Consider the following 17,085-nt stretch of genomic DNA (forward strand, 5'->3'; position numbering starts at 1 on the left):
GAGTTAAAAAGCTTTTCTAGGGCTACTTTGTTACTGTCTCCTAGGAGAAAATGAATGCTGACAGCACCACAACCCTGAGCAAAGGGTCCTTCATTTATTCCCTGTTCTGAAAATCATCATAAAAAAACCTCCTGTCTCCTTCCATTTCAGCGCTTCTGTTAGCACAAGTTCAAGCTATTCCAAGTATCACTAAATTTTGCAAAAGGCTACAGACCAATGTTACCTACGCTGAACGATAGGGACCGATCGTTTGTGTGACTGACTGTCACTGACGGATGTGTTCACACTGTTTTAGCTCTAGGACCGGTTCCAGTGTTTGCAGAGGCAGTGCTTACGTGCACATCGCGATGCAGCGCCATGTCAGAGAAGCCTGCGGTACACCAGCATGAGCTGCTGCATACGCCTGGTGCAAGCTGCTGTAAAACCAGTTTGTAAAGAGCTTAAAACAATCTATAAATTTCCTGCAGAGGTGGAATTTTGCCACCTCTACGCAACTCACAGTGAAGTTGGTAGTCCTTTCAGATTGGACCCAGAGCCCAGTTAAGATCATCCCTCCTTCTTTTCCCTCACCAGTATGTTTGGTTGCTCAGGTTCCTAAAAGCTGCATTTTCTGTAATATTCAGTATATCTCAGATGGGCACTGACACATTCTGAGTTTTGGAGGATGGAGACAAAGCTTCCAAAAATGAGAGGGAAAATGAAAATGAACTACTAGGATGAAAGCTTTTTAGCTGATTGAGAGGGCTGCTGGATCAGGTGAGCTTTTAAAGTGGGGAAAAAAAAAATAAAGAAGATAAAAGGCATTTACTTTCTCACACAGTCATGGATGTTAGAGGGGAATTGGTGAAGAGATAAAGGTCAGTAACAACTGCTAAATTATTCAGTGTGATATTATAGGTCCTGATTCAGCTGCCCCAAGTCATACTGCAAAGCTCCCATCCCCTCATTGCATAGCCATGACAAGGAGCTACTATCACCATTAATGTCACACTTAAAGGTCCAAACTTAAATCACAATCCCGTTTTCTGATACTGAATGAAATATGCATCAACAGGGAATAACAGTGTAAACATCCTATAATCATTTTACTCTAGAAAGACATGAGAAAAGAAGCCGAAGTGCAAGGAACTTAAGGGACCTTCTTCAGACTTGCTCATTAGGGCAATGGGAGAGTCGATAAAAAATGGAAAGGTTGTCTGACCCTGCACACCACAACTGAGATGACCACACAGAATAAGCTGAAACTAAGATGTGACAGTGGAACAGATTGGTCCAAACTAAAAATCAAGTCCCAGCAGAAGAACTTTATAGGCCGCCTCTTATCTGGAGCCTTTGAAAGGGGCATAATGTGAAAAATAGAACAGGGCATAGATTCGGTCTGTGACCTTGTACTAGTTGCTTAGTTTGTAAACGTGAAAAAACTTCTCCGCTCTTTTCAACTGCTATGAACGCACCAGTACGTAAAACATAAATGGTACTACTATATCCAGGTGATCGACATAGCAACCAGCACATTTGTGTTCAAAGACAGCCAGCAAGATATGCAATCTATCTAGGCTCTCAGCTGCTGCAGACAGGGATTTACCCATTGACTTCATCAGAGAAGCACTGATTTTAAACCAGAAACCATCTGTTCCATTTGTTGGGAGACAATGGAGGAGGTTCTTGACATCCCTTAAGAACAGATCTTACTTTTTATAGTGGTACAATTTTACCTTAAATCATTTAAAGAAATCAGTGAATAGCATCTTATTTTATCAAATTGCTTTGAATTCCAATGGCAATTTTTTTTGAATGGCTGCTCTTCAAAACCATTGAATTCAAGTCGGCATTTTGCCTGCGGTCAAATTTGCATTAAGATAAACCAGAAGTACATGGGCTCATCCCTCCAGAGGTGTTTTGGAATTTACACCAGTGTAATCAAGAGCTGATTTTGGCTTGCATTCAGTACCAAAACTACTTCTGTTTTCAGAATACAGAATAATTTGTCTGGCAGTTTACATTGCCATTTTGCTACTTGACAAGCAAAATAAATGGATTATTAATTAGGATTATTATTAAGAATTTTTTTTGTCCTCTGAATTTTGATTATCTGGTCCACTGACTTTCTCCATCACATCAGCCCAGTGTCACTAACTGCACATAAAAATCTGTGCATAAACCAGCTCTATTCTCCCTATTCTCTATTCTCTCTCTATTTTGCTTCATTTTTGCTTCACAATAGGGATTCATATTAATCATGAGCAGTGTAATTTCTGGCAGTCTTGGTGCAGTCATGCTTGTCATCCTCTTTTCAGCTCCCCGTGTCTGAGCATGCACACCTGGAGTGCCATAATGCTCAAGCAATGCACTGCCTGTTGTGTTTTCTTCCTTCTCTAATGTGTGTGGAATTGCTGGAGGCAATTTCTATTAAGTCCATAAAAGAGGGAGGGAAGGAGAGAGAGAGGTATCATGGTTTTGGCCTTGGGCTGGAAAATTTTACTGGGCATATTACCCTAGCAATTTTAGGTAACAGTAGATTCACACTTGATTATTACAGTCATCCCTTTCAGCTTCAAATTCTGCAGACTGCAGATCAGCATGGAGACGTGCTATGCTAGCTCCAGAACCACCCAAGAGGCGAGCAGGCATAGTTTAGCCACAGTGTTATAGAGTGCAGCGTGGCCTCTTTTTGCCACTTCTGGAGGAAATGAGTCCACGTGGGCTGCCATGCTACTGCCACCAGTATCAAAGCTGGCTTGCTACACATCACTGTGGTCTTCAATCTGTAACGTGCAGTAGTATAATCCATGACCGTAGGGCTGAATGGCATCCCTCTGCTGACATCAAACAGCTACAGAGCCATTTTAACAGGATTCCTGGGGGTGCCCTTGTGCAGAGGGAAGTTCTGGGAAATAGAGACCAAAGGGCGGTATTTATGCCATCGATGCTGGTGACCAGGTTGGGGATGACTTTTCTGAAACAAAACACTCCCAGGACACTTTCAGTGGTGATGAAGGCTAGGGGTAGTGCTTGCTAGCAGTACACTAATGATCAGTGTCAGCGTTACCAACCTCCAGGCAGCTACAGGAATAGCATGGTGCCTTTAAACTGCTTCTTTTTGCTGAGGACAAGAAAGTTGTAGTAGCAGCTCTTCAGTCTAGTGTTAATAAGGACATTAAACTGGTTAGAGATTTCAAAGTGTTCAGCCTGAGGAAGAAAAATATATTCCCAAACTGCACAGTGTGAAGAAATACCTTGGCCATGATGTTACTTATTCTATGTCCAAAACCTTTTCTGATTGAACATGTCAACAGGAGAGTTGTCTTTCTTTTGCCTGTGTCTTCAGCAGTGCCTGAGTGGAGTGTCAGAAACATCTGGTGGCTTTGTAGCCTATGCCCACTAACTTTACATTTATTCTGGACTGCCAAAGCTTGTGTTGAAAATCAAATAGTAATTTTTAAATCATCAGCTGGAAAAGGGAGCATGGGAAAATGTTACAGAGAGTGTTCTATCTCAGGAGAAGACTTCCTGGCTTGAAAGATCTCACCTAGTGCTAGATATTCGGCAAAAAAGTCAAAGCAGCTCTGCAGAAAACAAAAAAACAGATACCAGGAATTTGGTCCATAAATCCATCGTTCATAAGCAAGGTTCTTGTCACACATGTCACCAGGACCATAGGTCTTGTGTCATTTAGTCTTGAAGAATCAAACAGCAAGGAAGGGAATGACATGCCTTTGGAGTCTGAGACTTCTCTGCAGGACCTTCATTTTCAGAAACTAGTTTTAAATAAGCCCAGATTGAACCTAACATCTCCGCCAACTTCAATAGCACTTTTTAATGACTTAAACTGGCTAGAGCAGCTGACAAGACATCTTGCACTGCTCAGAGAAGCTGAGGTTAGTTCAGGGAGCACGTGAGAGTGGCACACGTACAACTTTATCACCATCACGTAACGTCAGGAAAAATCGTTTCAATCAGGGCAGCTGACAACTCTAATTTGGGAGAAATGTGTATGTATAAAATAACGAAACACTGCATTAGGAAAAGGGCCTTGGACTACCCCTGCATGTCCCACTGCCTCAGAGACACCCAGAAACAAAAGAGGTTAGGACCAACAGAACCTCTTACAGCTGTCTCAAACCGGCAGTCACCCTCATCAGACTGTAGGATGTTAACTACACCACCACATCCACCTTCAGCACTCACCCTCAGCACTCACCTGAGCTATAGCTAAGAGAGAAAATAATTAAGACACAAATTAAACAAAGGGTGAAATATATTAGTGAGGCTATTGATGTTGTTATTATGAAAAAAACCAAAAAATTAAAGTATTTAGCCCAGAAAGTCATTTGCAGCTCGTAAGGTGGAAATGTTTGTTCATTCCTGATTGCAGAACAGCGCCTGACAGTTTTCAATCATCTCTACCACAAAATATCTCTCTGGCAACTTGCACGTCTTCAGCATGACAGTGTCCCTCTTCATAGCCTAGATATTTAAAAATGAACCACTGTTTTCTCACTTAGGAGCAGCTGGCTAAGAACCTGCTCCTTAATTAGCAGCTTCTCCCCAGGGATATTTACTCAGTAAATTTACTCTTCAGTGGAAGTGCCGCTGGTGATTCAAAAGATCAGGGCCCATCTCTTCAGCATCCAGTGGCATTTAACTAAGAAAAGTACTTGCACATTTTTAGGAGATGACTCTTGCTATTTATTTTGCCTGGAGAAAACAAAGAGGTGAAACCGTTGAACATGTTTGCTGATATGATTAGTCAGCTATTGCATTTGCTTAGATGGCACTGTTTCATAGGGTTTAAAAAAAAAAATGCACTCCCCAATTTTTTGTAATTTCTCATGGTAGTGAAAAAAATAAGTGCTTATTTGAATGCCTCCCACTCAATGCTTGAGACATTCACGACTTGAGGATCGTATTCAGGCCATTCTATATTAAAGAAAAAACACTTTCGCGCTGCATTTCTTCAACTTACAAAAAACCCACACCCCTAAAAGCCCCTAAAGGAGCCTATCTGGATGCCCACAACCTCAGTTCACTTTGCAATCCTGCTAGGCAGCTGGAGCCAGATTGAGAATGTCACTTAAACATCAACAAATGTAGGTAGTTCCATTACGTGACTGACAAATGTGTTTAACCTTTGTATATATCTCATTCCCACCAGCCACCAGTTGGCTTAACACAGGCTGACCAGCAATTAAAAAGGAACTGGCAGATGCTTCTTGCTCCAAAGCTAGAAGATACTGCAAGCCTAAAAGATGACCCGGAGGACCACAATCATAGAGCTCATCATGCACATACTGCGTGGCTTAAACACAGAGCTTATTCCAGTGATTTTAAGGGGAACACTTGTCTAAACAAAACAGCCCATGTCCATGCTGATGTGGCTAGCCTGAAATGAGAACAGGGCTAACACATGGATGTGGGATAATACTAAACACTGTCTCTCCGGTTTAGATCATGGGTAAGCATACACAATGGTGTATTTATGTACCCTGGAGGCGATGGACAGAGCATTGCCACAATTTGGGATCTACCAGCTTGATGACTGCTGACAAATTGTCTTCCTTCTTTGTGTCACAGTTTTTCTGTTGGTGAAATAGATGAATGTTAATATCCTTTGGAAAATGACATGAAACCTCTGGGTGAGCAGCAATTTTAAAAAAAAAATGCTATTGGTCATTATCATTCTCTCTCCATTCCTAGATACTTCTTTTTGGTGAAGGAACTGGTTGCTGTTTCTTTTACAAAGTGATGCTACATTTAATTATCTTTTTTCCCTGAAGGTGACTGAATGTAAAGATGAAGGAAAGAGCTGAGGGCATCAGATGCAGTTAAATCTCCCTGAAATTACCTGCTTTCTGATGGTGAGATTTATTCTGGTAAATTTTAACCTATACCTTTTCTATACATTCTTCAGAATTTTAAAAGTCATTTTAAGACCCTTCATTAACAAAAGCTATCTGTATGATACTATTGGATCTGATGCTCAGATCTCTCCTCCTGTCTTTAAATACACACTGGATGCCATTAGTCTTCTCATGGTCAGACATTTAGTAGGTCCTATGGCTTACTCACCTTTGCATGTAGAAGAATCTTGCCAGGCTTTCATCTCACACTGTACTTTTCATTTAAGACTGGTGTAGCAGCCAGGCTGGCAGGAAGAGCTTTTATTCTTTACCCAGTGAATGAAATAAAAAGTATCAACCTATGAATTTTATTCCAAAAGTTCAACCTGGCTTTGCAAATTATGCATCATCACTAATTCTGTGAGAACAGCTCACAGGCAAAAAAGACTGAGATCCTCTGTTGTGATACCCTGAGGAATTCATACCAACCTGCCCTCACCGAGATCCTGGCTCATAGTTTTCATTCTTTTCCTAACATCTTTCAACCATTCCTGTTTCAGTTTTGGCAGTACAGATACTTGTTCAAGCAAGGACTTGTTTCACACTGACCTAACAAATAACCATAATGTTCAGCAAGTTCAGAGAACTTGGAAAAATATAGTCTGAACAGAAAAAAAGAAACAATCAATTTGAGCACTACATGATGTCTGTGGAGCAGGAGAGCGAGCAATAATCTTTTAAATAAAACTAGAGAAAAATAATCATATGCCTCTCTTCTCAAACCTCCTTTTCATTCTTAACTCATAATAAAGACAGCACAGAACTTTGTGGATTAATAGTTTTCTAAGGTTAATGATCCTTGTTTGTGTTGAGCTCTATAGACACTGCCTGGCTGGTCACGAATCTCTGGGAAATGTTCTGCTCCTCTGACCAGTAAGTCCATCTAAGCACTGCTTACTTCATAGGTTATGCCGGCCTCTGTGACTGGAGAAGTTGGATCCTTTAATTAGTAACCTTCTCCTGATTATAACAAACTCTCAAGGGAAATATTTGAGTTTCATAACAAGCCACAACCATTGGCATACAAAGAACTGACTTGTGTTCTTAAGTCATCTAATGGAGAAAATGAGAGGAAGGATGAAACATTTACTTAGTAACAATCCTAGTACAAGAACCATATAATGGTAGCATTGTGATGACTTTTCTGTAGCAAAATACATGCTTATACACATATACTTTCACTACTTTACCTTCAAATGCATACTTCTGCAATGTTTCACAGAATAATAGAATGGTTGAGGTTGGAAGGGACCTCTGGAGGTCATATTGTCCAACCCTCCCTGCTCAAGCAGGGACACTTAGATCCGGTTGCCCAGGGCCATATCCAGACAGCTTTTGAATATCTCCAGGGATGGAGACTCCATAATTCTCTAGGCAAGATGTGCCAGTAGTCAGTCACCCTCACAGTAAAAGAGAGTTTCCTGATGTTCAGCTGAAACCTTATGTGTTTCAGTTTGTGCCCATCGCCTCTTGAGTGGCCTTGCAATGATATCTGCCAGCGCTCTCAGCACTCGTGGGTGCATCCTACCAGGGCCCATGGATTTATGTATGTCCAGTTTGCTCGAGCGTTCCCTGATCTGATCCTCTTCCACCAAGCGTATATCTTCCTTGCTCCAGAATTTTCCCCTGGTCTCAACCTGGGATTCCTGAAGGCCAGTCTCACTCGTAAAGAACTAAGGCATAAACATCCAATTTCATCAGGCAAGAAGGACAAAGTCACCTTTTCATTATCCAGCCAGCATAACTGATATGTTATGGGAAAAATTAACATGCTAATAGGGATGTTACAAGCAAGATAGAGAAGGAGGTTTGCTTGGACCCAGGCTGGCTTTTCCAAGTATTATTGGCTTGGGCTCTTTGTTGTGTGGAAACAGCTATACTGCTCCAAGGCAGCACTTGAGCCAGGGATTCTGCTGGACAACAGCTCTCACTGCACAGCTCTCTGCGTCCACGATATAGATAATTCACAACTTAAGAAAAACTGAAAAATGACTACTATCAATCCACAGGGCTAAAGGTTTTGGTAAAATGGGTTCTGAAAAGCCCCTCATTTCAGAATTATTGAAGAGCATATGTATATCTGCAGAATCCATTTAAACACAGGAGCTTGTGACCCTCTGTCCTTCCTCCCCACCCCTTTCAGGACAGCTCCACAGAAATCCAACAATAAAAATTACTTTTCAACTGCAAAATGCGAGCTAGGAATTTAAGTCTTCTAGGAGATAAACACCTCCTCCAAGCAAATGGGAATGTATGTTTTCTTCCTACCTGATTATCGACAGCCAGTGGTCTGGGGTTTTATCCCAGATACTAGTAAGTTCAAAGTCAGTCTGTATATATACAGAGCACAGATCAATTATTAACTGCATGCTCAGCCTTTCCTGCTCAATGTAATCCAATTACAGTTCCCTTATTTTTCCCTTGTGGGTCTCCAGACATCTCTTGATCCTTCAGTGTGGCAAAATGATCTTCATGAATACAAACTTGTCCATGAATTCAGCTAATGAGACAGATCTTTCAGTTCTGTCCTCTTTGAAAGCAGATAAAGAAATCTGTCAGAGTCCTTGGCTGAATGTTGTGGCTGCTTCTCCTTTCAAGTTAGTTTTGCACACTTAGAGATTTAGAGTGCCATATGCTCAGACAAACAAAAAAAAAAATTAGTTTTGGGTGCCAAGTCCACCTCTTCCCTCAAAGACTTTTTAGTGCTGGATTTGAACTGAAAACTCTAATCAGCATTCCTATTTTCTGTGAAGTGTGCTTACAGCAGTGAATCATCCAAGGGACCAGAGATGCTTCTAACCACAGGAGTTTCTCTATTTACATAAAGAAACCGATTGGGAGATCTCCTGCCACCCCAACCCTTTCTACTTATGGATGGTGCCACAGCCAGCCTCCCGTTTACAGGCAACTGGGAAAATTTCTTTTACATTCACCATTCCCAGTCAAACTCTCACTGGCCCCTCACTTAGTGAATAACATAGGCCTTCAGGGCCAACTACAACAATTGCTTGAAGTTATGCTTAGAAAATATATAGTCCTATCTGCCATATGAAAAAATTAGTGGCTGTGAACGAGAGCTAGACTGGGAACAATTCTCAGTCACTCACAGACAGTCGCTTGAAAACTAGTCTCCTCAACAAAGCTGTCTCCCACACTTCCCAACACAACTCACTCTCCTGCTCCTGATCTGATAAAAATAACTATACCTGAACCTTGGCACCATTTTCCACTTCAGTCACACAAATTGTGCAGGTTGTTCAATGGGTGTTGCAAGTCTATAAGCCAGAAGGTGTTCTCAAAAGAGACAATTGCACTAGTAATAGCATAGCCTAGAGGGTCTCCCTGCAGCAGTTAGTTATGTCCTGTGGTATCTACATCCCAAAACTAAAACCTGCAAGGTGGTAAAGAAAAAGAACCAGGAAAATCACCCCCAAAACCCACCCCAGTGTTTCAATAAGTCCTATTTTCCCTAATTATTTTAGCTTTGCCCCATTGAACTCCAGAGTGCACAGTGCGAACAGAATCGAAAGATTCTTTGCCTCAAAGACTGAACTAGATTTTTTGCTTTTCTTTACCACTGAATGACAAAAGCTTTGGTTTTGCTTGAGAAAAGATATTGGAGATCAGCTCAACAGACTTGCAAAGCAAAAACAATAAGGAGAGTTTACATGCCTTCAACAGAAAGGCTGCTTCTGACTTGGAGACAGGAAGAGATTACAGTAGATTTCTAGTTTATTAAAAAGAAAAAGATCAGTAGCTTCTCACTGATGGCATTTGCTTCTTTTTTGCAGAGTGTTAATTCAGCTCACTTGTATTACAGGTTTGGGTTTCTTTTCCTATTTACTTCAAATATCAGCTGATTTCAAGACCTTATAGGACAGGATAGTGGAGTTGATCTAGGTCCTGCTACTATATTCTTAGTATCAGAGACCTAACAGAAGAATTACTCAATCTGTTTCCATTTGTACTTTTGTTTTTAACTGTGCCTTTTTCCATGTCTTTAATCTTTCCTATGCAATTTCAGAGTCTTGCTTTCCAAAAGAAATTGAGAACAGAGCTCACCGTGATGGCAATAGGTACTGGATAGAAACAAAGAAAAAAAAGGAGTCAATTTTTTTCGTTTCTTATGAGATCAGATTATAACTACAGATAAATTTTCAATCACTCTAGGATAGTTTGAGATTCTATCTCTTTTCTTTGATGCTGTCTGTCTGCTGTTTTTCTAGATTAGGAATCATATTGTTTCCATGGAGAAAGCCAACAACACTGAGAATCAAAGACTTAGGAAAACATTTCCGAGACAGTATACTTCATCATATTCATATCACATTTGATTACTTGCAGGGAAGGAAGAATGGAGAAAGGAGAAGCACTAACAGTTTCTTTCTTAACATTTTTCTCCCCCATCAATTATTGTCTTTAGGGATCAAGGCAAAGATAATGATATGAAGCTACTGGTAACTTGGTGAAATCATGTAAATGCAAAAATGTACAGTGAAAATTTAGGCTGGGAAAGAAAAAAGTATTTTTTTCCTGGCAGTAGCTTCCCATGATGTGAATCTTCTGTGGACTGATGCACTGAAAAGGCTAATTAGAGATGTTTACCCATTTTCTGTAGCTTAGTAATGGGCACTGATATTAAAAATGCACTGCCACTTATTACAGTACTGCTAATTTTTTGAATGTGGGATCAATGGGACTATGTGAGCTTTACGTACATACCCATCTATATACATGTGTATGTACCCATCTATATACAATACATACACATCTATATATATGTGTAAGTTAAAAATTCATGGGTACAATATTTAAGATTGGGGAGGAGAGGACAATACTAAGTTATTGAGTACAATTTTCAAAGGCATATGTACGATTTAGAAGCATAAATATTAACTAATGGTGGAAAGAATCCCTAAGTCGTCTTTAAAAACATCAACTTTCAAAAACTTACCCATAAGGTGCCAGGCCATGAGCCAATTGATCAGAGGTAAGAACAACCTTGTGATATAGATAAGTTCTTTGGGGGGGAACTGTTTCTATAAATATTAGCTGCTAGGCACTACTGAGCATCTCATTTTATAGCAGGTGGTCATCTGTCTAGGTCTAGAATTGTAGCTGCTACATTGACATAGAGCGGTACCCAACATCTGTCATAACTTTACCTCCTTCATGAACCACTTGCCCTCTAAGGCTCCAAGCACTGGAAAGGTTTTCTGTGTGGGCAGCATTGATCTGGTTGGGTGAAGCCATGAGTGGGCCTGAGGAGATTTTATTTCCTTTCCCAGACCTGACACTGGCCTGTTGGGTAACTCTAAATGAATCATTTTACTACCACAATTCTAGTGTCTCAATTGATATGTACTGTATCTTCTAGGGATGTGACTTTCTTTACAGACTGACAGTCCAAAGTGTGTTGGGGTTAAATGTGATTATTTATTAATTTTACTGAAACCAATTGATTTTACAGGAAACATTTCACACCTGACTGGATTAGACCATAGCTGCCTATACGAATTCACCATCATATAAGCCCTTCTTAATATAGTCTAACTATGAATAAACCTTGGAGACATTTTCACTTCTTTTATGTTAAATGTTTAACATGGGAAGTCTGAATTACCAGGAACATTCTTCTCATTGTCACTTTTATTAACTAATAATTTGCCTAGTTATTTTGTGGATAATAGAAAAGAGGAATAACAGGATACATGAGTAGTAGCTTGAAAAATACCTACAAAAGGTGAAGTATTAAAGTATACTTCGACTCTTCCAATATAGTTTCTTAACAAGTGGAAAGGGTCTTGGGATTATGGCAAAGAATATTACTGCTCACCTCTTAAGTGAGAATGCCCATTCCCATTTCACCAGGACTCTAACCTTTATTTAACCAATCAGTTATCCAGCAGGGACTTGCTTAGGTCCTACTATATGCTGCCAGACTCAGCAAGATTCCTTGAAAATGAGCTAATAAGAGAGAAAGAATCACGCTCAATTTTAATGCTACAAAGGACATTGTTATTCATAGTCCAGTAATTTTATGGCAAACATAAACCTGTTGGAGGAAGAGAGAGTAACATATCTGAATGTTATTTTCATTGGAATAATTTCAATTCCAACAAGACTAAAAAATAAGAGGATAAGAGATTTAAAAAATGATTACATTTGGGACGAGAGGCAGAGAATATACATGACTGAAATGACTGTCTTGAAAGAATGACACAGAAGCATGCACAGAGTAACCCTGAAAGAGTTAACCAAGATCAGCTAGTTATCTTAATCATTCTTTGCATAATGCTATATTTTATAGTCCAGAGTTTTGGAGCCTGACACATCACCAACCCTGTAAACGACTGTTACCTTCATTTTACAAGTGAGTAGATAAAGGTACATATCCGAGAAAAGCACCATTGTTTAAATTGCCTGAGCATGCCGAGAGCTGCTCCATCTAATTTCCAGAAGTATTGAGAGTCCCTATTTCCGTCTGAACCAAAGCAGAGATCTGCAGATAGTGCAGCTGCCAAAATGCAAGGCTCATCTCTGCTCCTGCTGAGCTGCTACAAGAGATCCCAGTGTCCTGATCCCAACCCCTTCCCCAACCACCATTAGAGTCCCCTCTTCCAGAACTTCACAATCATAGCTTGCTTGTGGTTGTATTTCATCAATAAAAGTCAATTGACTCATGTTTCTAAGGTCATTTTACACTACTCTGGCAGCAGTAAAGGTGACTTAAATGGATATTACATTTTCATTCACTTTAGGGCTATTTTCAATTGCCTGAGTGGCATCAAGAGACCTAAATGTAACTGGCAAGCAGATTCCAAGGTTTCATCTCAGCAGGGGCTAACCTCTGCCACCCTGAAGCGACACACTGGAATATTCATATATCTGAAAACCATAAACACTTGCCTCCGAGAGCAAATCAGAGATGGAAATCTGGGACTGGATGAGAGAGGAGAGAGGGTTTCCTCAGTAGTCCCACTGCCCTGCTATGACTTCGCTTAAAGGAGATGTATCCAGGCTGATACTGTCCCAGCTGCCCCTCCCAAGGGATTTGGATACTCATCCCATGCCAGCCAGAATGTTAGCCGCGTGACATAACCAGGAGATAAACTACTGCAAAGCCCATTTAGAGAATAAAACCTTTTTTTTTTTTTTTTCCCCCCTTATAGTTCCATTTGACGGTACTTGAAAGCTTAGCTATTTTGGAATTTGCAAGGCTTCAGAGTGGTCTGGGTCATTCGGTCAAATGCACATATTCAACCACATAGCATTAACTTTCTATCGTTCTGCCACAGGCTAGTGACTCACCAACATGCTTACTCATCACTTCCAGTGCTCCAGTACCTTATAACTCTTGAATAATTCAAACATCCCCATTTGTCTAGGATGATGTTTGTCTGGAGTGAGTTTCTGAAAGCAGTGCAAGGACTCAGGAGCCAGAGTCTTACTTAGAAGACATAGGGCCTATGCCCCTAAAATCTTTACATGTTTTTAAAAAGTCCCCACACCATGTACCTTTTAATAGAAAATGGATTTACACCTCATGTTTTGGTCAGTGAACCTAGAAAACTTTGACATTTTCTGGCTTTAATATTCAGAGGTACTTGCCATGTTCCATTGAAACAGCCAGTGAAGAGGAATACATGTGCCAAGACAGAATGCAGAAGACAAAATGATAATATATTTCTGCACCAAGTGTTCTTGTACATTCATGGTATTTCTCATTCCCTTATCTTGGAGGCCTAATGGATCTCAGTGTGGAATAAATAGCAAGGAATTGCTATTGTACAGTCTTGCCAAATGAAAGTCAAAGCACATTTTAAGCCCCAACAACATGATTATTCAAAGACTGAGTAGGCAAGTGTAGCACTGAATGCCAAATAAAGGGACATAAACAAGAGTGATGGCCATTTGCATGAACTGAATACCATGAAGTTGATAAAGTTGCAGATACAGAAATGAACTTAAATCAGTGCAGGATTCTATACTATTCTCACAAAAAACTTAACACAATTACACTGGTCTCCCTTTGGTAACAAATCAAAAGTACTTACCATTCTTGGAGAGAATCACAGCCAAATATTCATGAAAGTAGGTGTTGATGTACAACAGAAGGCTTGGAGCATGTGCTGTGAGAAAGCTAAATGCAATATTTTCCTTGGACATGACAGCATCCGCATAAATGGCAGAGCTTGAGGTGCTTGCATTTTTTGTGACAGGATAAGGTTCTTGGAAAATATAGGTAATGGAAGTGCCGGCTTCAAATAATGCAGAAACCTCTGAAAGCATATATAAACGAAGGGAATAATTTCAACTACTGCATTTTCAGATCTCCCAGACAGGCATGGACATGAGCTGACTGCCCCAGAAGCAGAACATTGCAAAATGCCCCTGACCCAGCTGACATCACCATTCCTTAATTCGGACTACACAGTCTGTTTGTCTGGCACAGAGAAGATCAAAGTAGGGAGAGAGACCTCTAAATTCAACAATCATAGTGCTGGAATCAGTGCTCCACAAGATGGAACAGGCCAAAATATCTGTCAGTCTTCCTTACAGTCTGTTTGTCTGGCACAGAGAAGATCAAAGTAGGGAGAGAGACCTCTAAATTCAACAATCATAGTGCTGGAATCAGCGCTCCACAAGATGGAACAAGCCAAAATATCTGTCGGCCAAATAAATGCTCGGCTTACCATCTTCTGACAGCTGACATGTAAGGCAATATTCTCTGTCTTCCTCCCACAGTAAAGACAATATATTTGTCCTTTCCAGTCTCCTTTTTAAATAAAGTCGTTATTTAAGGCAAAACATTGACCCAAAGACAGCCAGTAAGGGAAGCTGTCTTTGGTAGCTCCAAAAGAAGAGAAACATCTACCTGTGCATGCTCAGATACCAAGAACTCATGCTTGTGTTTTCAATAAACACAACGTAGTCTGGCCATGAAATATACAGATGGGATAACAGCAGGTTTTTTTAATGTGAGGCACAGTAAAGTCAGGACGGTGATAACTTCAGCTACAGACTGACTGCAAGTACTTTCTCCAATAAAACAGCTCCACCTCTACAGCAGCATCTTCTAACAGGACGCTATGCGGTTATTTGATATGTCTCTCTTGGCATCGGTGCCAAATCCTCAGCTCATGTAAGTGAGCATAGTTCTATGGACTGCAGTACAACTAAGCCGATTTACACCAGCAGATGATGCAGTCCACTTAGTAAACCTGTCGTGTTTGTGAGGTGAGGGGCAGCCATGGAAAATAAGACACTCAGATTGCACCTTGCAGGAGTTTTGCTAGTTCCTTCCTCTCCCAAACAGCATGCTATCTAATTGGATGTTCTTTATTTGCCCTGCTCCTTTTTCTGGTGTTGGCAACATCTCCTACGAGCCACCAGAAAGATTCAGTGAGGACACATTCACCAGAGACCGAACCATGCAAATCAGTTTTCTCCTGAAAGCTTCACACCTATTTTTAAAATCTCTTAATGTTTGAATGGGTTGTCACAGGAATGGCAAAAAAACCATAAAAAGACTACCTCTTTTTGTCACAGCATTGCTCAAAAACTCTGTAAAGAAAATCTCTCAAGATTTTGTTAAGGTGGACAAAGCTGGATGAAGTTTAAAAACAAGCGAACTAAACATTCAGATATGGGCAGACAACTATTATGAAAAATTTCAGCCCTATTTGTAATGTCTGGGCCAAGCTATATGCAATTGAATACAGGAATCATAGTGGGATATAGTTGGTAACTTTAATAGTACAGCTAACACCATTTTAATTTCTGAGGTCAACAAAAGGAGGCGTTAGAGCCTGCTTAAGGTAAACACTTAGTAATGCTGAAGGGACAGTTGATATTAGAAATTCTTCTTGTAACATGGGGGACACCAAGCTGACATGGGTGAAGCTGTGTTGTAATTCAGAGACCACTAAGGACTTAGGATCAAAGCTCATTGCCTACCTTCCTTGCAGAAAGGTCCTTCATAGGCAGAGTTGGTACAATCGCAGGAGTAACCATTATACTTCTCCACACATTTTCCTCCATTATGGCACAGGTTACCATAACTGCTGCAATGTCCTGGACATCCAGATTTAACACCAGGTGTCATTTCAGCTTTCTCTTCAAGGTCAAGTTTCTGTCCATTTAAATGCAGAGATCGAATGCATCCCAAAAAGCCCTTTTGTCTGGAAGCTGTTCCCCCTGAAAAAGAGAGAAAAAAGGGCATGCATCCATTGGTGAGTCTGCACAGTAATCAAAGCCCTGAAGTCCAATCCAGAGATACAAATATGAATCAATGAATTTTAAAAAACATTATCTATTATATATCAATGCATACAGTGGCAAAAGATGACAGATGGACAGCCCTGGAAACTAAAGGTCTCTATTTATCTTTATGAAAGGACTAAAAAGTTGTATGTGACACTTTCTTGTTGCCATTCTTCTCTTTCTTGCTTTATCTACTGCCCCATCTGGCATTTAAACGGCAAATTCATTTGGGAAAAAGATTAGCTTCTTTATCGTATGTCTGCATATCACCCAATACATGAGAAACCCAAACCTAATTTTTTTTTTTTTTTTTCTATTTGTTGCCATAGTACAGAGTATAAATAACACCCTAATCCCAACAGCAGGTGAGTTACACATGCTGATGAGTCCAGATAGCAGGGATGAATCATGTTCAGCACCAGGCTTGCTGACTGAAGGGAAATGACTTGAGTCAGAATTTATGCATGACTGCCAACCTGATGTTGCATGTGAATGGTTGTTGTAGGCAAGAAACATGAGTTCAGATCACAGTTGTGTTATTTATTACAACTGTTAAACATAATTGCATTTCTTCCTGAAGACCAGATCTGTATGGGTCTATGCAAGAGGGCAGTTCAGTCTCTACAAGCTAACTAGCTTATCTGCCCAATGAAATTGCTAACAGTGTTACAATGAAGACTTTTTCCATAAAAGGTGGTCTCTGAGAACGATAATAATGATTATTGTTAGAGTACTTTGTGAAAATATCACCATTTTTCTTATTGTAGGCTTTGTTTGGCAGTTGCCAACGTTTCGCTTTTGAAGATACTGCAATTTTGATTGCTGCTAAGAAATCTAATTCTGGTTCAGGAGTTATCAGCATTTGTAGGCTCTGAAATGCTAGCTTTACTGGTGATTCTCCTGCAAAAGTAGTATGAAA

General features: G+C 40.2%; 1 protein-coding gene across 1 annotated transcript in view; it reads right to left on the minus strand.

Moving 5' to 3' along the window:
• The window catches only part of CNTNAP5 (contactin associated protein-like 5), a gene marked incomplete at its 5' end in the record, with an annotated part of 86,095 nt that overhangs the window by 20,317 nt on the left and 48,693 nt on the right, over nucleotides 1-17,085 (minus strand). The window contains 2 exons of the mRNA XM_009584488.1: nucleotides 13,958-14,182; nucleotides 15,861-16,100. Of these exons, the coding sequence (XP_009582783.1) occupies nucleotides 13,958-14,182; nucleotides 15,861-16,100 (465 nt within the window). The remainder of the gene's footprint in view (nucleotides 1-13,957; nucleotides 14,183-15,860; nucleotides 16,101-17,085) is intronic.

This window comes from Fulmarus glacialis, unplaced genomic scaffold (genome assembly GCF_000690835.1).
Source record: "Fulmarus glacialis isolate BGI_N327 unplaced genomic scaffold, ASM69083v1 scaffold4709, whole genome shotgun sequence".
NCBI classification, from domain to species: Eukaryota; Metazoa; Chordata; class Aves; order Procellariiformes; family Procellariidae; genus Fulmarus; species Fulmarus glacialis.